The sequence below is a fragment of the Varanus komodoensis genome, unplaced genomic scaffold, assembly GCF_004798865.1.
Source record: "Varanus komodoensis strain SLA01 unplaced genomic scaffold, ASM479886v1 scaffold13_1, whole genome shotgun sequence".
NCBI classification, from domain to species: domain Eukaryota; kingdom Metazoa; phylum Chordata; class Lepidosauria; order Squamata; family Varanidae; genus Varanus; species Varanus komodoensis.
Window position 1 is genome coordinate 897,642 of NW_025335408.1, and position 24,339 is coordinate 921,980.

Consider the following 24,339-nt stretch of genomic DNA (forward strand, 5'->3'; position numbering starts at 1 on the left):
TTTCTATTCAAAAGTACATCCCACTGAGTTCACTGGAGATTACTGCTGGGTAAGTGTGTATAGGATGACAGCCTAAATTTTCCTAAAACTCCAGTCTGCGCATGTAGCAAGCAACATAAACAAAATTCCCTTACTTAACCATAGCAAAGATAATCTAACTTTAAATATACTAAACAAGAATGCCAAGCCTAAACAAAACCGATGAGCTCCATTTAAACTTACATACCAGCAACCCTATTGTCTAAACTTAGCCTAAACATTTCTAGAAGTAGCAGGTGATGCAAAGGCCACTGCTAATACTTCTGTTCTGTTAGTATTTTGTCGCTGCTTTCTTCCTTTCATTTTTTTCCTTGCAACCTTTTGATATTTTTATCAGTTGTTAACATCATCGTGCTAGTACTCCTAAAATGTGGCACGATAATTGTGTTCCAAGCAGTCCTGGTGGTGTGGGGAGTGAAGGCTGCCCTCCTGAGGGTCATTTGGGCCATGGGGTTGAATGGGCCAGTTGAAGGAAGGGGGTCAGCCACTTTCCAGGCACTTCACCAGCATTAATGACACGGTCTTCCTTCCCACAAGCTGTCAGGTTAGGAATGCAAAAGGCTTCCATCCTCTCTGCCCTCCTTACCCTCTAGTGTTTTCTCCAAGTTCCCTCATCCCTGTTATTTTACAGCCCTTCCCATCAAGCCTCTTGATGTTGTAACTATATGGAATGGAATGGAATTGGAAGGGGCCTGTAAGGCCATTGAGTCCAATGCCTCCTCCTTTTCCAAATGTGGTAACCCATCCAGTTTAGCAAAGGGGACTCAGCATGCTAGCCCTATGTATAATTATGTAGGCAGGCTATACTTGGCCAGTGAGGGCACACAAATATATAGACTGATCCATACCTTACAAACCATTGCCCAGAGGCAACACCTGATAGAGTGCTGCTACGCAAAATGTAAGTTTAAAAAAAAAATAGGAGCACCCTGAACCACAGGCTCATCCATGCTGCTTCCTTTCCCCAGCAGTGCAAGGGAGGAGGGAGAGGGAGAAGATGGCAGCAGCAGGGCACGGATGTGCCCTTTGGATTTCCTAGCCCCTTGGCAGCTGCCCAGTTATGCCACCTGCTGCTTGCCGATGCTGGGCCTGATGGAGGCAAGCTGATTGAGTGAGACAAGCTTGTTTTCTGATGGCTGCCAGGAGTTCAGAACATCCACATTTCTTTAAGGTAAAGAATACATGTAGAAAAGTTACACTGATAGTAGCTCACTTTTAGCTGATTAGATCATGAAAATGCCTGGCAGGTAAAGCATATATGCCAGAACATTGGGATACCTGCTCAGCTGCTTTAAATCAGTCCTGCCTAAAGGACTGATGATACCTTTATGAATGAGAAAAACAAGAAAAACAAGCAGGAAAAGGTATCAAAATGGAAATGATGCTTTCAGACAGAATTCCTAGTCTACCAGTCAAAAGACATGGTGCAGCTGCAAGTAAGCTGCCTTGCTCTGCATCAGGCCACTGGTCCATCTAACCCAGTAGTAGCAGCACTGACTGGCAGTGGTTTTCCAGGGCATCAAGCAGGGTTCCTACTGGAGATGCTACAGGTTGGATGTAGGACCTTCTCCACACAAAGTGTGTGCTCCACTCCACTGAGCTAAAGTTCAGTGATGGAAAGTCCAAGCCTAACTTTGTGTTCTTGTGTGTTTAAAAAAAACCTGAAAGAAGCAATGGGAAAACACGAGAGGAGTACCAGTGAAAGACAGGGGCCTCTGGACCCAACCTAGAATTTGGTGAAGCAGTATGATTGCACAATAAAGCATCTCATCTGGAAGGGAACTGATCCTGCAGTGGATTGGATCGTGGCCAGAGCATTTACAGTCATGTTTGCTGTTGGTGGTGTTTTCACTGGTTTTTGCAATGCTCTAGCATCTTCAGCCGGTGCAGCCCACTTAAATTATACAGCAGCTAGTCACTACATGCAGATGTTATTGCTTTTTAAACAAACTTGACACAATTGGACTGAGCTAAGTGAGATCTCTGAATTTTCAAAAAATATTCTATCATGCTTTACAGCAAACTTCTGAAAAGATAAGAAACAAGTTCCATTTTTTTGTTTCCTCACTTTACTTCACTAAATATTCCATTAATGGCTGATGTTTATTTCAGTTTAAATTTCAACTGGGCACTTCATTTCCAAATGATGCAGTGCAACTCTTCTTTATCAGTTGAGTATGTTTGGGGCTAACAGTAGCTGCTGACATCTCATGGCTTTAAAGAGAGTTTACATTTTAGGGGAAAGATTTATTATACAGGACTGCAAGTTGAAACTAGTAGAAAAACCCACGAAAGCCGTAAAGATCCAGTTACACAGTCTTTGCTTCTAACCACATTTTTCACTTGTGTAAGTTATTGATTATACTTTCATGAGATCATAATCAAAAGGTTATTCTTTGGTAATGGTGTGTTAGAGGAGCTTTATCCCAAACTTCAAAGCTGCCTTCTAAACCTTAAGAACAAAGGCTTACTAGTTTTGAAGCAGGGCCAAAGGGAGCCTGCATGTTCTGATCATGCTTCCTATAATCCAGAGAGGTCAGTGATCTTGCTCATAAGCGGTGAACCTTCCTCTCATCACATCAGGTACCCTTCTGTCACTGACAGATGAAAATCTTTAAGTCTACTTTCTTAATCAGCAGTAATTCCACTTGGCAATATATTTTACAAAGGTCTCTAAAGATTTTTTTAATCTCCAAAGTTCATTCTCTTTAATCATGCAAATGGAAGGAAAATCATGTCTTTTTTTTTCTCTAGAAGAGAAAAAATGTAAATAAATACATTTTTAAAGGATATTTTAGATTCTTTAATAAAGACATCCCCAACTCAGTGCCCCCAAGATGTTTCAATCTACCATGGTCATCATCCCCAACTGTTGCCCATGCTGGATAGGGATGATGGAAATCGTAGTTGAACACATTTGTAAGCCACCTAGCTAGAGAGGTCTCCTGTAATATATACCTTCTTAAGCTGCAAACTTACACTTGCTTGTCTGAGAGTAAGAACATGAGTTTCATAGGACTTACCTCTGAATAGACACATAGCTAAAATAACACTGCCAGCCAATTTTAGGGGTAGGGATTGGCTTTTGGGGTCTCTTTGATCAGTTATTTTCATTGTTCTCTCATTCACAGAATCCATTCATTGAGCTTTTAACCCAGGCCTATACAATGTAAGGCCCGTGAGTTTTGTGACCACCTTGCTGACTGTTTGTAGGAGCATGGTGCTATCCTTAACACGGGTGGGTTGTGGGTCATTTAATACTTTTAGGGAATATCTGGTCCTACCTTCAAGGCCTGTTAGTAAAATGGCATGAAAAGCTTGGGATTCAGGGACACATGGAGTTAGTGCTATTTTTCTAGCACATTGTATCCATCTGGGCAAACTGTGCAACCCACTTGTGTTTGAATTTTCCATCAGTGTACAGATTGCTGGATCAATGAACACCTTGAATGCTCTCACCACGTAGTTCATTAAGGAGAACTAGAAAAAATAAAGTTAGCGAGATGGATAAAGAAGAGACTGAGGAAAGGGACTAACTGAAAGACAAGGATTTAGATCAGGGCCCAAGCATGGAGACAAGAAGGTACACTTTATTAGAGCTGGAAATAGTGATCTGGTTAATGACAACACAGGTTTTTTTCTGCGTTTTTCCATGAATTCTCTTCCAACAGTTGCACAAAGTGCCAACTGTTTTTCAGTTCCTGAATTGTTTGGTTCACTTCTTCTTTGTCCAGTCCTTCCCTGTATCCCAAATGTTTTTGTGATGTTGTAGTATTGGCATGTAGAATGGATGTGCATATATGTGAATATGTGTGAATGGGTTTGGCTTTTTTACTCTTGCTTTGCCATCTGTATAGCCTTGTAAAACAGTCCATGGTTCTGGGTTCACACATAATGACAACCCACAGTTCAGAACTCAGCAATAAGCCATGGGCTCTCTTTTTGGGTTGTTCTAGGGTTTACACTTAATGACAACTCAGGATTTAATGGCATATACTTAATAATCTGGGTTTTCATCACCTGTGATTCAGAAAAAGGAACCTGCAACACCATCACTGTGAGGGAGAAAGCTGATGATAAATTGGAGATTATCCCTGAGGATAGTTTTGAAAAATTACATCCTGTATCTGTGTACCCATTTCCAGATTTTGTGAGATTTGCTGCAGATAATCAGTGTGCTACAGCACAGCAAGTGATCTTCTGAATTGTGAATTGTTGGCCCAAGCCCTTCTCCAAAACAGAGAGCGTGACTTGTGCAATTAACGAGCACAACAATATTTGTGCTTCCCCAACATGACTTCTCCAGAACCAGTGCTGGGGTTCCTTAAGTATAGAAAGGAGGAGGAGAAAGCTAGTGAGAGGGCTAATTGTCTTAAAAATTAGGGGCATTGATCCAAGGCATAACAAGAGTAGGTAGAATTGCAGGCTCAAAATATCTGAGTAAATCTCTGCTTCACAAGTACAAATTCTACTTCACAAATTTTCTCTGAGAATTTTCCATGTGAAACTGGAAAGGACCTACAAATTAAGGAACATGTTGCTTTTGTATGGGATTCCGCTTTAAGAGGGGAAACGTTCATCTGATTCCTTGTTTTCTTTCTCAGCCAGCAGTGTTAATCTACCTGTACAGGAAACAATATGTGCATTGGGTGGAAAACTCCAATGTGACCAGTTTGCCTGTTATACAATTTTCACTCTAATTTGTTTCTTAGCTTCATGATACTCATTAAATTCAAGTTAGGAATACCAGCTACATTCCAAAATGCTAAGGTAGGATTACTCCATAGGCAACACAAGACAAGAAGATGAGAGTGAAGCTGTTTGAGTGACTCACCAGTTATTGTTTTCATACTGCTAAGACCATGTTGTTCTAATCAGAAAATCCATTATAACCTGGTTTTCAATATAATTAAAACATCAAAGCTAAGCAATGAAAAACAGACAGTATGGCAGTAGTGCCGTTGCCATGGCTTTGTAGGGAACTAAAAGGCGCAAAACACTTATTGGTCTAATCAGGTTATTTTATTCTAAAATCAAATGCGCAAACACTAAACCGTATCGACCATTTTGTTACTTTGCTTTCTTGTGCTTTATAGAAAAAAAAAACCCTCTTTATTGAAATCAATCTGTAAATAATATTGTGGTCTTCACCTCATGTTTTTCTACCCTACCCTTGTACATTTCATCTCTCAAATTGAGAGCTTTCTTTATTGAGGAGAGCTTTCTTCCTCTGGCTGGCAAAAGTCCACTTCATTTTCAAGTCTTGAAAATCTGAAGGACTTTAGAGGAGGGTGTCCTCTTAGGTATCATCCCAAAAAGAGAGGACAATAGAGAATATGTTCAAATATATTTGCTTGGGTTGATTTATATTTATAGAGCAGAGATGGGCATCATGCAGGCCTCATATGGCCCCTGGTCTGTTTTTTGTGCCTCCCACCACTGAATTCGCTGAAGTTCTGCTGTAGCCAAAAGGGCGGATTTATCTTGTTTTGAAGGAAAAGAAGCTGTGGCTTGTCACCAAAATTTGACAGTGTTGCAGCCAAAATGGGAGTATTCACCCCTCCCCCACCCTTTTTTTGCTGCTGAATTTCAAGCGGCAAAGTTCAGTAATGTGAAAGAGTTACCCTAGTGGGTTCCAGGAGTGGAATTCATGAGCTGCCAAACCCTTTAAATTTGAAAGAATTCCTATAACTGAGATAGAAACACAATCTGTCTCACTAGAGTGGCAAGACTGCGGCCCGGTATCCTGTGTACCTGCCCACTTGACTGTGGACCAGTTGCCATCTGTTAATGGACCATGCTCTTCCTTTTTATGGGACTTTGCCCCAGTAAAACTGGACTTGGACTCAACAGCCCTTCCAATGGCAAATGCCTCTGAATAGAAGATGGTTTTCAAATAGACAACCGTCTTCTGTAAACTAGAACACATAACTCACCTACTTGAGATCAATGAATAGCTGGAAAGAGGAAACCATGATTAGTGCGAGACACTTTCTTCTTTTGTTTTCCAGTTGCTTTTCAATATATGCAATAGTAAAATATATTAAAATTAAACTTCAGTTGTTCATTTGCTATATATAAGCCAGGTAACTTTTATCTAACCAGGTAACTTATATTCAATCTCAAAATCTGCAGTTGATATTTGACAGTATATGATAATTGCTATTATGTATAAACTATCAAATAATGTTGCATATCAACTGTCAAATATTCAAACTGTTTGAGTACCTGACAGCTGAGGGCTTATACAATTTCTTACTCGGTCCCTGCCAAAATCACAATCATCAGGAGATGCCAGTGTCTAAATTAAATTTTGAGAAAGGAAATATCATGCATCACATTTGGATTTAAAATTCAAAATACTGTGATCAACATCTAGCAGATTGCCTTCCCTCATAGATACCTAACTGATGTTTAAGCTTGCTAGAAGAGGCTTTGCTGATCATTCAAAATTAGTGGGATGCCATATATCACATATCACACCTTGACAGCCCTATTTAGATTCTCATCAGAGTTGACATGCCAGACAACAGATAAACCAGTTTTATTAAAATAACATAAATATCTCTTATGCACGGATCTTCTCATAGGCTGAATACTTCTATGAGTTCCTGTCTTTGCGTTCATTGGATAAAGGCATAATGGCTGACCCAACAGTCAACATTCCTCCACTTGGAACAGTACCTCATCAAGCATCAGGTCTGTAGCCTCTGTGTATATGTCTGTGTCCAAACATACTATTTTTGCAAAGCAGGTGTTGGAGAACATTTTCAGTCTGGGACCACTTTTGCCACACATGAATTTCATGACTCTTTGTTGTTCTTTCCATTCTCCTTCATTCTCACTTCAGTTCCTTTCCTATTGCACCTTCTTTTTCTTGATTTTCCATAGCCCTTTTCTCAGCTGCTTCTCTTTCGCCTTTCTGTCTCTATCAACTATTCCCTGATCCACTTCTTTATCCTGTTCTTTCTAGATTTTTTATTTTTTCTTCCTGTCCACCCACCCACCCATTCCCTTTTTCCTTTTCAGGCACTTTCTGTATCCCCTTCTCAGGACATCAGGTGATAGGATAAAGCAGGCAACAGGGGATGAGAATAGATTTCCACAGCAGATTCCATCCCCTCTGTAATTTTCCCCACTTCCAGCTTTCTTGCAAGGGTCTGGTGGACAGGACTGGGGAGTTCTTGAAATTTCTGTTTCCCTACAACCCCCTTCTCCACTGCTCAGGTGAGAAAAGGGAGCATTTTGGGCTGCAGAAGTGGGAGGGGACAAAGAGACTGGGTAATGTTAGTGGAAAATTTAGTAGGCCAGTTTGGGAAGGCTGTTGGCCACATCTAGGATGCAGACTACATGTTTCCTACACCCTATCATAGAGGAAGCAATATTACACTGAATAGTTAAGAAAGTAATTATATTCCAAACTGAGTTATGTACAGTTGCTCTGATACTTATTTCTCTGTAGGAATAATGTCAAATACCTGATGAATAGCATCTTGTATATGCTTTCCCTATGCAAGTCAATATTGTTAGAGTTGCTAATGGGTGCAGCCAGCAGGAGCTGGTCCAAGATGCAATGCATAGAATATTTGTATGCAAAATAGCTATCCATTTCAGATTGTGCCTGCAAAACCATTACTAGCTTAAGACTCCAGTACCTGCACAGCTGCAACCAAATAACAGCCGGAAGCATTGCTTTACAGTAACTGGAAAGTGGTGGTGGGACATCTACTTTCATGCTGCACTAGACCAGCTTTTCCCTGCCCAGCACCCTCCAGATATACTGAACTACAGTTCCCATTATCTCATGGCCATGCCCAGTAGCTGTGCTGATTAGGGCTGGTAGGAATGATAGTCCAACAGATCAGGAGGGTGCCAAGCTAGGGAGGGCTGTACTAGGATGAAAAATGGGGGTGGGAGTCATCAAAATCAATATTAGAAGGCACAGTTGCTAGGTGGCAAAGAATGCCTATTAAAAAAGCCGTCTCCTACATTCGCCTTGGCAGCCTGTAAGGTTTTTCATGGCCTGAGGAAAATACAGAGAGAAATTGTTCAAAGCCTAGTCCAGTTTTATTGAAATCACTATGGTACAAAGCAGGCAGGGACATCTGCAGAATGCAGGCAGAACTAAAAGCACTACGTGGACACTGCAGGGTAGCAGATTTCAGCTGAACATGACGAGGCGCCTGCTAATGTCCGACAGTGGAACAGGCTGTCTCCTTTGCTGGACGCATTTAAGCAGAGGAGACTGGCTGTCATTGCGTCCTCCATTAAGTGGAGGGCTGGACTAGATGAGCTCCAGGGGGTTTTCCCACTCTGTATGAGTCCATGATTATTTTTGTATTAATTGTGTGTGTGGGGAGGGAGGGAGGGAGGGAGAGAGAGAGCACGCTGCCTTTGGAGTCCTTTTCAGGGCAAAAAAAAAAGTGATGGTATAGATAAGAAAGTAACAGGTAATGGTATAAATCATTCAGGAACAGCCCCTGTAAAAGCTCTCCTAGAATAGCACTGTTTGAAAATGCCATTAATAGGGAGGGAAAACCTATTTTGACATTGCCATGTGTGGAGGCCATAATGTGCACAGAACCTGGCTGAGGCGATCCACAGAATGACTCTCACATATTACAGTGGCCTTGTAGAACTGCTGTCCAGAAAAGCATCTCTAACCTCTATGCACTTGGCGGCCTATACTATAAAGTAGTCTTCCCCAAGTAACACTCCTCCAGATGTTTTAGACTATAATTCCCATCAGCCCCACCAACATGGCCAATGGTTGGAGTTGGGATTTAAAGGACAGACCCAGGTGTCATCAAGGCTGATTTGCTCATGCAGGTGTTTCATGTAAAATGTCATTGAGGACTGAGGACTGTTGCTTCAGAGTCGGCAACCCAGCATACTCCTTATGATTTGACCACAACCCCTATATTCCTCATTAACCATGATGGTGGAGGATGATGGGGATTGTAGAAAACAACTAGTGCAGATCAAGCTGCTTTTCGCTGCTCTAGCTGAATTGTGGAATCTGCCCTTTTCAGAATCTTTGAACTTGAGCAAAGCATTAAGTTTCTAAAAAAGATCTGACTCTGTTGTTGAATTAGTAGTGGCTGTTTCATAGCCATTACATAGTTAACACATGTGACACTGATTCATTATGTGAATTGCATGCTTTTTGAAATGAAAGTTAGGAAGACGAACAGAACAGATTGTTTGCATTTGCCACTGCCCTCTCTGCTCTGCAGACTTGTTTGTGTCAGATAAACTGCTAACTTGGTAACCACAAGAGCCCTTGAGCATGATTATCAATGTATCTGATGTTCCACATCTGAAAAGAATAATTGAAGGAACTACACATTTTAAGATGACAGTATCACTGAAATTACTGTGCTGCAAAGCATGATTTCCCATAAAAATCAGCCACAACATGTGGAAGGATCTGGTTTTAGGTACTATATGCTAATCAGCAAAGCCAGCCCATCTATTAGGCATCTAAGGAGACAGGTGCTGTAGGTCTGGGAGTGGCAGCAAAATTTCAGAGAACAGGGCTGAGTGTACCCTCTGTTCTGTGCTGCACCCTCTAAATTAGCCTGCCGACCTCAAATACAATGCAGCATGTCCTTTGCCAGTGTTGTCAACAAATTCAGCTGCCTGTCTAGTTGGCTGCTGTACGCTGAATGGAGGGACACCACCTTGCGTTTTGCTTCAGGCAGCAAAATGTCTAGGGATAGCCATGGAAGTTGGCATTCTGGCAGTGTTTCAGTGAATGGCCAGTTTGGAAGGCTGAATCTCAGTACTCAGTCCCCATTAACCTCATTCTCCAGTTTTGTGGAAGGAAAGGGCTCCTTGCTTCAAGGAGCTCAGCTAACTGCCATTTTGGGAGGTCTGGAGTTGAATGAAAGTAGGCTCACGGTAATTATTCTGATGACTAAGTTCCAAGACCGTTATGGAGATCTAGAGTGTATTTCCATCTGGTGAACATGTGCAGACATACAAATATATATGTTATAATGTGTAAGCCTGCACTAAGTTGATACATATGGCATGCAGTAGTATTCAGTAAGTGAGTTGGAAATGTATATGTGTCCATCAAAATGACACATTTCATAATCTAAACTTGGTCCTGCTGCAATAATAAGGGACAAACATTTTCTTTTGCTGTGAATGGGAACAGAAGCAGCTCTTAAGACTGGAGAGATGAAAATAATACAAAAGCAATAATGTTTGTTGTATTTGGACATTTTACCCATGGCCACTTAAGCCAATGAAAAATTTGATACATATCTAGTAGGGAAAAGCATCTGTAATGAAGACAGTCTTTGTTTTAGCTGGTATGATTTTAATGATGAACTGTTATTTGCTAAGATCATGAGATGATTAGCTGCAAAAAGAGATGGAGTCCTCATTGATTTTAAAGAAATTTTATTAGCAGAGTATTTTGCAGGAAAATTTCAGTATGCGCTACATGTGGTGGGAGTGACTGAGCAACCAATGCTGTTTTTAAAAGCAACAGTGAGCCATAAAAGCAACTGATACTTGTCACTGTTAATCTCAAGCAGTGTTCAGATGAGACAACCACAGAGCAGCTCTGCAAGGGGAGGGGGGGCAGGAGGGCATCAGGCTTTTCTCCTTATTAAAATACTCCAGATTTACTGCCTTACTGTGGTTTTTAAAAAATGTTTCAAAACAAGCAGCCCTCTGCATCTGTTTGTTGCCTATACAGAACTTAAGACCTTTGATCAAACCTGTCTTTCAAAGTCTCTCTCCCCGCCCAAATTTCTTGACTGTTATTGAGTAAGTGAAAGGACTGGCATTGCTATGATTTAACATAGCCATCTTTTGCTAAAATATTTTCATTCTAATATTAAAACCCAGTTATACTTTACTAATGCACTTTTATACTGTTTCTCTCAAATTGAGTTTTATCTTTAAAGCAGGGGTGTGTAATATGTGGTATGCACACTATAAGCTTCCCCTGTCCCAGCGAAAAAGTGTGTGTGTGCATGTTAAAAAATGTGATAGGCTTAGCTGGTTGTGAAGATAAATTCGACCTAGCATTTAGCTTCAAAATAAGCTAAATGTTGCCTGCTTGGTGCTCCAGAGGGATTGTTTCAGGCGCACCTGCAGAACGTGGTCCATAGAAGCAAGGAAGAAAAGACCTCCTGGTCTTTCCAGAGTTGCTCACTCCTGCTTTAAAGCAAGCTCTGGATTCTGTTGTTCCATTTATAACTCACTTTTCTTTTTGCTTAAGCTCAAGAGTTCCTGCTGTTTAGCCTTAGCATAGTTGGTGTGTGAGGTGCCTTAAAAGCACATCATGTGGCCAGGGTTACATTGTAGAATCTGTAACTGAAAAATGACCTGTTTTATTCAATGATAGACTTGTTTAATAATCTAGGAATACAGAGAGAATCCTGTGGTGCAGCCTTGGGCATCTCCTTAACGTCACAGCAAAGAGAAATCATCCGTCAGTCTGACAAAATTGAATAGCAGGGCCCCTTGCAGCAAGCAAAGTAGAAATATCATAAGACAGGAGGCCAAGATCATTAGCTCAGTGGTTTAGAGCAGTTTTGGTCAAAGCTTGGAAAGTTTTCTTTTTCTTGGGGACTTCCCTGGTCCTTTTATTTTTAAGCAGGGCAAATATGAACAAAGGTAAAATTTAAAGATGGATTACCAGAATTCCATTCTCCTCTTTTTGAGTGTGGTGTTACTTTATTAACATCAACATATATGCTTTGTTGCGAACTGAATTCTGGACTAATTCTGGCCTGATCTAGAAGAGTTTTCCTTGATTTTCCTCGTGTTTTTTCTGATCCTTGTGCTGTTTTCCCCATCTAAATCCTCCCTGCTGAACCAATTATTTGTTGTGTAAAGCAAATAACAACTCCAAGTTGCTATTTAGGCAGGAAAAAGAGCAAGAGAGAATGGCCAAGCCTTCCACCCAGCAGGCCTGGTCCATTGTTCCTTCCTTCTTCTGTGTGGCTGCTTTGTTAAAGAAAGCCCAGAAGTGATCGTGGATCTCCCAATGCGTGGGGTGGGGTGGGGGGTCGGAGGAGAAAGAAGCAGCAGCAGCAGCCACCACCAAAGATCCTATATTATTATTATGGGAGAGGATGGAAATTCATCATGAAGGCTGCAGACTACCTCCAGTATTAGGGGCCATTGCCTCTCAGTGCCAGTTGCTCAGGAGTGTGAGCAAATAATGTTCCTGTTGTGCATTTCCCATTGTCATTTTTTTCATCACATGAGAAAAGAATGCTGGACTGGACAGGCCTTTGTTCTGATCCAGCATGGCTGTATTTATGCAGTTTGGCACAGTATCAGGCAAAGCAATAGAAAATATGCACGTCAGGCTATCATCTCTGAAACCTCTGTGTTTAGAGGTATCACGGTACTAAACAGCAAATGCTGGCAACATTTGCTCTGCTGCTGTGCTTCCTGGCTGACCTCTTTTAGAAATAGGATGCTAGGCTAGATCAGATATGATCCAGGCAGCACATTCTCTTGTTCTTAAGTCCCTTGACGGATGTCAACAAAGCATGTGCAGTAGAATTGCTAGGTCAGCACTACATTATAGAAGAGCATGTAATCCTTGATGTCCACTTTTAATAAGACATTACCTCTCTAACAAGTGTAGCATGTTTCTGCTGTGTTGTGTCCCCACTAACTGAATCTACCTGGACCCTACGATCAACATCCAAAGCCTTCCTCTGAGGGAGGCTTGGAGTGTGGCAGCAAGGGAAAGGGCCTTCCCAGTGGTGGCCCCATTTATTGAATGATCTCTCCTCTGAAACCGTTCTAGCACCAACTCACCTATCTCTTCAGCACCAGCTTGAGTCTGTCCTCTTCTCCCAGGTATTTAGTGGCACTGTGGGGCATTCACAACAGCTGTTTTTAACAGGTCTAGTTTACACTGAAATTGATTTAGCTGTGAATATGCTATTTTACTGTACATTTGATCCATGTTTTTATGAATTTTTGTGAGCCAACCAGAGAGCTTCAGCTATTTGGCAGTATAGAAATGGAATGAAATAAAAATGCATGTTTTATTTCATGATCAATAAGTTATTAGTCTGTATCTTGTTTTCATCTCCAGATAATAAGATTGTCCTTCACCTCATTCAGCTATTGCTGACATGTGTAACCCCTCCACACTTTTCTTTTTAGTTGTTCAAGTTGGATTTCCTTGCCTTGGAAAACAGGATGGAGTGGCAGCATTTGAAGTTACTGTCATTATCATGAATTCGGAAGGCAATATCATCCTGCAGACACCACAGAATGCCATCTTCTTTAAAACATGCCAACAAGGTAACCAGAAGCGACCTAAAGAGAGAACTCTCCCATCATAAAGCCATGGCAATATCAGCAGCAGGTCATATATGCCAGCACTGAAGCAAGTGGGCAAAGCATCTTTCCCCACCGTGGCATCCCCCAGGTGCATTGAACCACGTTGGCTGGAAATTAGGGGGCTGCATTCTAACACAACTGGAAGATACCAGGTTGGCAAAAGCCACGGCAGAGCAAATCTGCCACTGAATGAAGGAGATCCAAAAGCAGAGGAACCACATTATTACTTTATCCAGAGTTTTATTAAGTTTGCACCAAGAAGGGCAGAAAGAAGGCAGAAGCAACCCTTCTTTCTTTCTTGTTCCTTCTCTCCTTCCTTTTCCCACCTTTTTCCTTTTACCAGTTCCTGCTGATCGCATAGCAACCTTGTTGCTGGTACAGTGTGTCCCAGGCTTTCTTTAAATGCAAAATTTCACAGTAGCTGTCACCTGAGAATTTGTTCCTCCTCTCTCCTGTGCCTGCGTACTTTGCTTGTGCTACTGCCAGCACTTCCCTACCCATCCAAAACCAATTCCCTCTTCCCAGGTGTGTCCCTCTCTGTGGACGTGTAGCCAGGTCAGTCAATTCACCTGTGTGCACACCCTTTTTTAAAGCAGAGAAAACAACTTGCACAAGACTGTTACGAAAGGAGGCAACCTGAGAAGCACACAAACTATACACTGTTAACATTAAAAATGGGGTGGGGGGGGTGCCTGAGTTTTTACTACACCAGAACTGAAATGACGGAATGGGGGCAAAATTGTGCTACCCAGACATACGCATTCAGAAGCATCACAGTTCACATCAGAGCCTTGCCCCCACCAGAAATGAGAGAAGGTCCTGAAAACAGGTAGCACACCAGTGGTTCTTCATGGTACTGTTGAAAACATATAGGTTTCCTCAGTGTGAACCCATAGGGCAAAATAGAAGGGGGATAACACAGCAGCTGCAAGACCATGATTACATTTTATGAACAGTTCACAAAATAGTATAGTAGTTAACATTGGCACAATGTCCAAAGCCTCTTCTGATCAACCCTAGAGTTGTCATATGCATTTTTTCTGCATAGCAACATGTAATTCCAAAATATCCATATTTTCGACATTGACTGGTATTTGCTGCCAGGATATCTTTCACTGCAATATCATTGCTAGAAGCTGATGCTCTTATTCAAACAATAACTAACTTACTGGCAACACATGCAATTTATTTAAGTGTATATTATTATCTCTTTGAAGCTGAATGTCCTGGAGGATGCAGAAATGGAGGGGTCTGCAATGAAAGGCATGTATGTGAATGTCCAGATGGATTTTATGGTCCTCACTGTGAAAAAGGTAACCAAAATATTTCTTCAATTATTTTATGTACTTTATATGTTGGCAAGAACAACCAAGAAGCAGTTGCTGCCTTGTTTCATAGAGGTTTTCAAATGCGGCTAGGAGGCTTCCAAAAATTACACACAGAAGAAAAATATTTTATGAGCTGTGGCTTCTGAGAAAACATGGATTGTTTACACAAAAGGTTAGCAAGGCTCCACTGAAAGGTTTAAAAGGCAGCGTAGAACTGACCAACAACCAAGATGAGAGTCCATCTGGCAAAACATTAAGTAGAATGTTGTTACTAATGAGCACTAGCTGTAAAACTAAATACCACAATTATTTTACTCAGATGTTATTACCGAAGGGTATATCTAGTTCTGATAATAAAAACACATCTGTGTCTGGGCAGAGCAACAGCCTGCATGAGTAAAAACAAATGATATAGCTGTGTTGATTCCAGAGGTTTGGGGTAAGCCAATCTCAGCAGTAGCTGGGGTTGATGGGAATTACATGTAGTACAGCACCCTCACAGGGCACCAGGTTGGGGAAGACTGGTATATCTCAGGAAGCTCAGCACTTTCAGCAGTGCCCAGGAGGACTGGTTGTTGGTACACAATTACAGATGTTACAAGTGCACAAGATGGGCATGTTCGGGGGAGCAGGAACTGTGAACCACTTGTAGTTCCATGTTGGCATAAACCTGTTTGTATAAGATATCAGTTTGCAGTGACTTGTCAATACACAAAATCCTTCATGCATGGAAGGGAAGGAGGGATCACATGCCCCATTCATCTCCCCAGAACCAGTGTGTGTTCCCCTTGCAAGCCCGGCAAGGCCTGATATGGCCCACTAGCTGTATGTGAATGGCTCAAGATCACTTGCATGTGGCCATCAGCATGGGCTAGTGAACACATCCGTGCTGGGAGCAGGCCAAGAGGGTGTCACCCTGCTCCCCTCTCATGCATTAAGTGAATGCATCAGTCTGGCCATGTATACTGTCTATTAGACTTGAGGACTGGTCAGCCTATAGTTTCCTTCTGCTACAACATGGTGCTCAAAATGGCATTTCCAGAGAGGCTTGGGTGAAAATCAAGACTCAAGGGCTTGCTCATGTCCCTGGGACAGGAGAAAACCTACCACCGAATCAACCCTCTTGTTTGCAGCAGAGTCTGTCCAGTCATATCCATTGTGAGCTAGAATGGTGTTCTTTCAGGTTTATCCTTTAGTTAGCATCCCCACCACCACCTTGCCCTGGGTAGGCTTCTCTGTGCATTAGTACCAACAACTGTCTGTAACGTTGATTCACGTTCACTTTTTGCATTAGCTCTGTGCATGCCACACTGCATGAATGGGGGACTCTGCGTCATGCCAGGATTCTGCATCTGTCCACCTGATTTCTATGGCATCAACTGCGATAAAGGTATGCTGGAAAGAATGAGGATTAGACTTGCGAACTTCAACAATTCAATCAATAGGTAAAGGGGCAATTCTAGGCATGACTGTCTGGGATATGCTGGCCTTAAGCATTTTTCATATCTAAACATGCCTGGGATTGTGCCAAGGCCTCCCAGACTTTAACCGCAAATCAAAAAACAAAACAAAACCAGTATCCCCTGTGAATTGGTCAAACAAGCGAAATTTCAGGCCTTTGGAAAGACATATCACTGTGTAAGCAGCACCAACCTGCAAATTCCCTCCTTCCTGAGCCACATTTGATGAATAATAGTTTCTCTTTTCCTTCAGTTTTCATCCACAGCTATCAAATCATTTGCATTTTTACTCTGAAGTGGCTCTGGTTTTGCTCCCATTGGTAAGCCCACAGGCAGCTGAAGCATTTGGTGCTTGACTGAAACTACCTTAGGCAGTCTGACTTTCCTTCCACTGGATTAATAGGATGTCTATTTCTGAAACCATGTTAATGGTGGTATATTATCACGGTGCTGAACAGTCTCTGTTATAGATCAGCTGATAGCTGAAAAACAAAAGGTGGCCTTCCCTGCTAACAGTGTGCAGGTAGCATTTATTTATTAATTTACTTAGTTAAAACTCCATCGCAGTGTTGCGGGTTTCTCCATTTCGTTGCCTGTTGCAGCTTGCTCCCTCCTTTTCTGCACTCCTTCTCTTTGACTCCAGCGCCTTGTCTTTCTACTTCACTCCTCTGCCTCCTCCTTCCGCTTGCCTGTGTTAGGCCTGTAAGATACCGGGCAGTCATGGCTCTCCCCACCCATTGCTAAACTTAAGATTACCAAGCCCAGACCTCATTCACACACCTGTCACATTAACCTATAAAGTACAGATGGGGTCTTGCTTCACCAAGAAAGAGGGACTCTGACCTTTGCCTTGTGCATTGTGTCCCTGCAGTCAGTTGCTCCTGGGACCTTTCCCTGTTCCTGGCTCTGAATCCAGCAGGGAACTGGAGTATAGTATGAGTGGAGGTTAAGGTCCAAAGGCAGGACGAATCAGTGCACCTCTTCCATCTACTCTATTTATTGTTTGAGCCCATTCCCTGTTTTTTATGCAAATAGGAGACACATGAAAAGAAAGACAAGTTGACCATTAGCACGCCTAGTCTGGCTCAGAATGTGCACTAGATTGTATCCCTGCAGCCTCTGAATTGTCCTGAGCTCTTGTATACACTTTCGCTTTGAGCAGAAAGCATCCCAGCTCAGGATGGAGCAGCCTAGTTGGAGCTTTGCAAAAATTAGCTGTAAAATGTGCCCCAAGGGACATCTCCCATTTGCACTGAGTCATCCCTCCCAGCACCAACAGAGAGCTCATCCCCAAGAATTATCTGTACTTGGTATCACTGCTGCATGCCACACAGACCACACAAACATAAAGGGTTTTTCAGTTAATTTCAGTGCAAAGAACAATAGGTGTTTTCAAGGAAAGGAATAGTGGACCTCTGAGTACATTCTGGACATCCAAAGGGACTTTAGATCAGGATACTATCCTGTACTGAGGCCTCTCTGGTTTAACTGGCTTTTGAAAAGACCCGTGATGTTGTTGTGACTTACCAAAGCATTACATTATTACTTGTTAAAATCTGCATGTTTTAATGCTTTCTTTTTTTCTCCTTAAGCAAATTGCTCAGTCACCTGCTTTAATGGAGGAACATGCTTTTATCCAGGAAAATGCATTTGCCCTGCAGGACTTGAGGGGGATCAGTGTGAAATTAGTAAGTCCCAGTTCTGTATAGTTTTTCCTTCTTGACATATTCTACTTGAGATTCCAAAAATATCAAAATTGGTTTGCACGGCAATATGATCCTTATCCCTGGGGACTGATTTTTGTCTTTTGTGTTTCGCTGACCATATGAAGTCAAAAGGCAGCTGGGAAACAAGCGTGTTTAATCAATTGCCCTGAGGAGCCCTGTTTGGGCAAACATGCACAATGCACAAATTACACAACTCAGCAAGTTAGCTAGAAAAATGTAATTTAGGGCACAATCTTATGCATTTTAGTCACTAAAAGGTCCTACAATTTGCAGCCAGCCTTATTGACTGGGGAATACAGGGAGTAGTAGGATTTTCTTCTGGCACAGGATTGTGCTCTTAGTCACCTACTTCCAGCAAAATAGCCATCCTAGATGACTAGTTAGAAGCCAATCCCAGGAGCAAAACTACAAGAGCACTCCAACAATACAACCCTACACCTGCATTCCAATAAATAAGTCTGATTGAGTTTAAGTCCCAGGTAATTAGGCTAGTAGGTGTAGCTAAATGTAGAGGATAAGTATACATTATAAGTTAGACATTCCCAGACTGGTGCCCTCCAATGTGTTGAACCACAATTCCTATCATCCTCAACTAGCACTGTCATTGCTCATGTTAACAGGGATGATGGAACTCGTTTGCATCCTTTTTAGGGCACCTATTTAGGAAAGACTGTGATAAGCAAACAGCCAAAACAGTCTTTCTTCTTTTTAATTAGAAGAAAACTAATTTACAAGGAATTGATCTGGCACAGAAAAGTGGTAGATGGTAGAGAAGACTAAATTCTCCCATCCCAATAAAGTGGGAGTTAGAAATCATTGCCAATCATGAGCAAATTGCTTCAAGATCTATCTTGATCTACCTTATTTCATTTCATTTCATTCATCTGTTACTTTTTTAAATTGTCCCAAGGCAAAGACAAACTTAAAACCATAAAATACAGTTTAGTGGTGAAACATATAACAATGCATGTTTAAAACAGAATAAAACCAAATTGAGGACCAGCAGCAGTGCAAAGAAAATGCACAAAGATGCAGTCCTGCACAAGTTTAGACAGAAAAGAGACCTAGCAACTCCCAGCAGTTGCGGGCCTCTTTCCTAACAAAAACCTGCATAGGACTGCACCCAAACACAATTCAAATATTAAATCAAATGTATGAATGTACACACACACAATTCAAAAACTCAGGAGGACTGAAAAGTCTATGTTCCACCCATCCATGGCCTGATCTGCCAAATAGTGAAGTTGGGGTTTCTCGACCATATTGTGGCCCCGTACAATAACTGCTGCTCAGTTCATCCACATTCCACTTTAGTGGTGCTGGACTGGCTTTAACTTAAGCAACTAAAGGCACCACATCATGTTTTCTGTTTCTAGGCAAATGCCATCAGCCATGTAGAAATGGAGGCAAATGTACTGGTAAAAATAAATGCAAGTGTCCAAAAGGCTACCAAGGAGATCTTTGTTCAAAGCGTAAGTACTGAATCCACCTGCTCTTTTCTTAAGTGTTTTAATTGCAGACTCACACAATTGTTACATTCACACTGGTATTGTGTCAGCACTGATGCATATGCTTTTATGTATGTGTGTGGAAGATAATCTGTCAACAGCCAGACACTGGGTTTTGATATTAACAAGAGATATCTGATTGCAGCTGTCTGTGAACCTGGCTGTGGATTATATGGGGCCTGTATTGAACCCAATACATGTCAGTGTCAAGAAGGCTGGCATGGAAGATACTGCAATAAAAGTAAGTGGTACCAGTAAATCTGATTCTTTATCACTACAAATATCCAGTATTACCATGATGACTTAAGCTGACATAGAAAACTGTTCAAAGCATTTCTTTAGAATGCTAACACACTACCATGCACTTCAACCATCTCCAGGGGTTATTTGGTGTATTAGCACTCTAAAAGCTGTTTAAAACAAATTAGTTCAAGTGGAAGAAATTTTGAACATGGGAAGAAATGTATTTTCCTCCCTTTTCTTTTATGCCATGATTTGAATCTCATTTTCTGTATATACAACTACTAGTGGTTCCATGTGGCATTCAAATACCAAGTTTATTTCATCTTAGTAAGCACTGTAGTTACATATTGTTTATCTTTTTATTTTTCCCACTGAAAAGAACCGGATTGGGATATTAGTACTGTGCATATGCTCAGTTTTGTATTTGGAAATCGGTACTGGAAATGTGTACAGTTTGTGTAGTTGAACTGATGCAGATGCAGTGGCATCTTCTCAATTAAAATCCTATTGCATCACTGAGCATTAGGTGCACAGTTGCAGAGGCCCAAGACAATTAGCAAACTCTGTTGTTCAGGCACACCTCACCACATTACACAAGTCTCCCTTTCCAACCAGTTGGTTTCCAAGCACTGGTTTTGTCCAGTGGCACTCTGCCACATCAGGCACCAGTTTTGCTACCGCCATGGCACAAATTAGGTGCCCCAGTTCAGTGTGCAGAGCTGGTGCAATGCCACAGACTGTGACCTGACCTCAACCATCCCCTGTGCCCTGCCATATGTGCTTCTTTTAGTGGCCTTCTTTGAAGGCCTTCAGCTCATGGAACAAGCATTAGGCTCTTGCTCTTCTCTTTACATCCTGTGTGGGGCACATTGGAAACAAGTGTCTTCCATAGTTTTTGTTCCACAGCAATGGTTTCCTTATCCTTCCATTCAAGGTTGATACTTCTTAGGTCATTCTGGAATGTTTGATGCCAGGTCTTTTTTGGTCTTCCTCTGCACCTCCAACCCCTTAGTGGTATCCAGTTGATCGCAATCGTAGCAGTTCTTTATTCATGTGGAACACATGTCTAGCAAAATGCATTCTTCCTTCTATTATCAGCTCAGAGAGTCTTTGGGTACCACATCTTTGTGATACCTCCTCATTCGTAATATGGTCCCAATATGTAATACGGAATATCTTTCTAAGGCAACGTTCTAAGGCTCTTTCACATTCTTGTGCAAAATGTTTCCCAGATAACAGTCACCTGCTGTTAACATTTATTTAACAGTATGGGGCTTATTGCAATTCATCCTACACTGTATACTAAGTGAGTTCATTTTCTGAGTGTGCATGATATTTAAGCCTAAATGGCACTATCCACACACATGAGGGAGGAATCAGCAGGCTCCAGGACACTCAGAGATTTGCAGAAATACAACAAATCTTGCCAGGGATGGGCAGGGGGTGTCTTTTCTCCATCCTCAGAAACAGTCCAGTAAAGCCCAAGCATGCTGAGTTGCCACCAGATGCTGACTGTTTGGGGAAAAGGAAAACAAAAGCATAGTGCACAATGAAACATTTTGTTGAAGAAACTACAAAACTTCGTAGCACTTAAAAAAGCAATTAATTGTGGCATAACTTTTCATGGACCATAATCCATTACAACCTGCCCCCTGGAACCCTGCAAAACCAGTTGGTCCAGGCATTATGCTGGGGCAGAGAAACTTGATGTGCATAGCATGGGCATTGGAAGTGCTAATATGTGAAACCTAAGTTTATGAGGTTATGGGGTTATTTTTTGTATATGGCCTTATTATCAGTCCTCAGAAGCCTTTGCAATGTGGCAAAGTAATATCTAACTACTGGTTAATAATTTGGACATTCTCTGTTGAGACTGAGGCTGAAACCCCTGTTCAGCTTGTTGCATATCCTCAGGTCAGCCATGCTTTTTGAGTCTGATCTACCTCAAAGGATTGTTGTGAGAATAAAATGTAGAGGGGCTATTTACTACCATGAATTCCTTGGAAGAAAGGTGGAATAAAAGCATACTCATGAAATAACTTGCAGTTTCAAATGTCTTTCTTGAGACCATCTATTAAGAGCATTTTGTTGATAGTGGGATTTTTTGGTTACTGTGTTGAAGTCAATACTAGTGGAATTTCTCTGTGGCAAACCAAACCGCCATTCAGATTATCTAATATATGCTAAATCATGATGCAACAAAGTCAGAGAGGTTTTGAAAAATGAAAGTACCAGAACATAGTGAGAGTTGCAACTTCTGTCAGAGCATCACAAATACTAATTTCCTTCTCCATAAATTACCCAAAATGCCAACCTCTGTTGGTGTCACCATATGCAAAATAATCAAGTGAATTGGCTGCCTCAGTGGCAGGTGCAAGCTGATGCAGAACACATGAAGCAATGCAGGTCTGCAAAAGCAACTGGCCTTTTTCACAGTTTTGTATTTATAACATGGTGGCACTGCATTTCTTGGTTTGAGACCTTGGTGTGCATATATTGAACATCACTGCATCTAAATGCAGGTGGCCATGTCTGTTACACTACAGACAACAATGCTGTAGTGTTAGACTTTACACTATAGACAACAATGCTGGACTTTAAACAGTCCAAGCCCTGTTTAAAGCTGAAGAGCCATCAGAAAGGGGACCAAGGCTGTTCAGGTTAAACAGCATTTCTTAGCAGCTGAAAAGCAAACTAAGCTGCACACAGGACCCTCTGGTCTCACGCTTCCCCACTCTGGTAAAATATACTGCTTTATATTGAAATCAAAGCCATTCTTTCTGCCTTTCTGTTTGTATAAATCAGCATATGCAGATTCTGTGAAAATCTGTGCCCTCTTTCATCCCCTTTTTGGGTGACATGTAAGGACCATGCTACTCAAATTCAGAAACTCTTCCATGTGAAATAGGAACAGTAAAGACAGCAGGGCTGCTTCTTTTGTGGTTTCTTTACTTTTGGACTGGATCATTTTGCAGGGTACGGAGTCAACCTTCTGAACGCCCTGCGGCCAACAGGCACCAAACACAGGCAGCAACACACGCCTTCACCTAAATGGGCTGAGGAGAGGCAAGCACCCCCTGAATCCAATTATATCTGGTGAACTGCAACATCTGAAATGTTTTATGTTACACAAAGTTCATAGCCTGCATTAACCTTTCATGTGTTGAATGTTTAAAATGCTGTTCATTACATTTTAAGATTACTGGCCTGAAGTTTACTAGCTGCATTATAAACCACTGAGCTGATATTTACTATTCCTTTTAAGTTTTACTTCTCTAGCACTGTTATATAGGCTTCTTGTTTTCAGTCCTTTTGACCGGTTTCTTTTTGTACTATATTTCAATGCTTTATGAGAGTTAATTTTTCTGCTCATAAATTCCTCAAAACAAATTGACAACCCAAAAGGGGGAATTTTGAGAAATTCTGTCCTGGAATGCACCATTTTAACCCTGGATCGTTTCTAGATACCTTACACAAGTAGTTACACACTTAATTTTGGCCTGATGCTGTTTTACTTCTTTTGTCTAATAAAACATTTTTTTCTAATTTAAAACCAGTTCCCATTTCTGCAAAATGCTCTGTATTAAATCCAATGTGATTATGGTATTGAAACTATATAATATATTGTAAACAATGTGATAGTATGAAGTTTGAACTCAGTCCTTGAATTGGCTTATAGCGACATAATATATTGTACACAAAACAGCTCGTATGTAATAATACATTTTTATACTGATTGTTACATTTGAAATTAAAGAAGTTGCTCTAGTGTTTGTGTCTTGAGAAGTGGTGAGACATGGCATGATATCTCTGCAATGCTGGCTCTGTGTGTTGGACAGCCCTTGGACCAGATACCCCTAGTCTCAACCTACCCACCCCAACTTAGCAAAGCTAACTTCTCACCACCTTTATCAACAGCAGCTCTTGCTTCTCCTCCTCCTCCTCCTGCTCTTTTTCATATATCCAGAAAGGCACTGACTGAGTTCATCCTACGCTTGAGGATTAAGTATGGATCAATTGAGGGTGGTGTTTGTTGTTCTTGAAATGTGGGTGAGTATGTTGTCTAAACCCACCTGAAATAACAAGCTATGTTGAACAACCTATAAAACCTACAAACCATGGTTTCTCATCATGGATTATTACAAGCCATGCCTTCTTCACAGAGATGGTTTCCAACAATACAGTAACCTATGTTTCTGAACAGCAAGCCATACTCAACCTTTGTGTGAACAAAGTGTTGTCTGAACCCAGTCATTGGTATCTACTGCTCCTCCTCCTCACTACCTCCATTGTTTGGGCTACACTGAAAGGTAGATGGAGAAGCAGGTTTCAGTGGGGGAGAGGAGTGGCAGGTCCAGGTGGTTCTTGTTAATAGGTCCTTGCTGATGTGTGGGCTCTCAGCTGGTGCTGGGCAGGAAAAGGATGCAATCACATGGTACAAATCCCTTTATTCTAAAGCAATTGAAATGAAAAATTAGTATATATTATATTTTTCATACAGCTCCTATTCTGAAATAGATAAAATATTTATCTAAGAGGATTGCTATGATTAATTGAATGGTATTATTTCCAAGAAATGAAAGCTTGAGTGTACGTATGTCTTTGTTTGCATCTATTGTACACTCATGCATTTTGTTTGGAGATAATACATACTCCAGTACTGCAACATTTGCAGCAATGGTTAAATGGCACATGTTTG

The 24,339-nt window shown here is 41.4% G+C and overlaps 1 protein-coding gene across 1 annotated transcript in view; it reads left to right on the plus strand.

The window, feature by feature from the left end:
- The window catches only part of WIF1 (WNT inhibitory factor 1), a 35,268-nt gene extending 11,863 nt beyond the window's left edge, over nucleotides 1-23,405 (plus strand). Inside the window, exons 3-10 of the mRNA XM_044423060.1 lie at nucleotides 6,630-6,738; nucleotides 13,195-13,335; nucleotides 14,592-14,687; nucleotides 15,997-16,092; nucleotides 17,755-17,850; nucleotides 19,266-19,361; nucleotides 19,543-19,638; nucleotides 22,616-23,405. Of these exons, the coding sequence (XP_044278995.1) occupies nucleotides 6,630-6,738; nucleotides 13,195-13,335; nucleotides 14,592-14,687; nucleotides 15,997-16,092; nucleotides 17,755-17,850; nucleotides 19,266-19,361; nucleotides 19,543-19,638; nucleotides 22,616-22,740 (855 nt within the window). The 3' untranslated portion in view covers nucleotides 22,741-23,405. The remainder of the gene's footprint in view (nucleotides 1-6,629; nucleotides 6,739-13,194; nucleotides 13,336-14,591; nucleotides 14,688-15,996; nucleotides 16,093-17,754; nucleotides 17,851-19,265; nucleotides 19,362-19,542; nucleotides 19,639-22,615) is intronic.
- The last annotated feature ends 934 nt before the right edge of the window (nucleotides 23,406-24,339 follow it).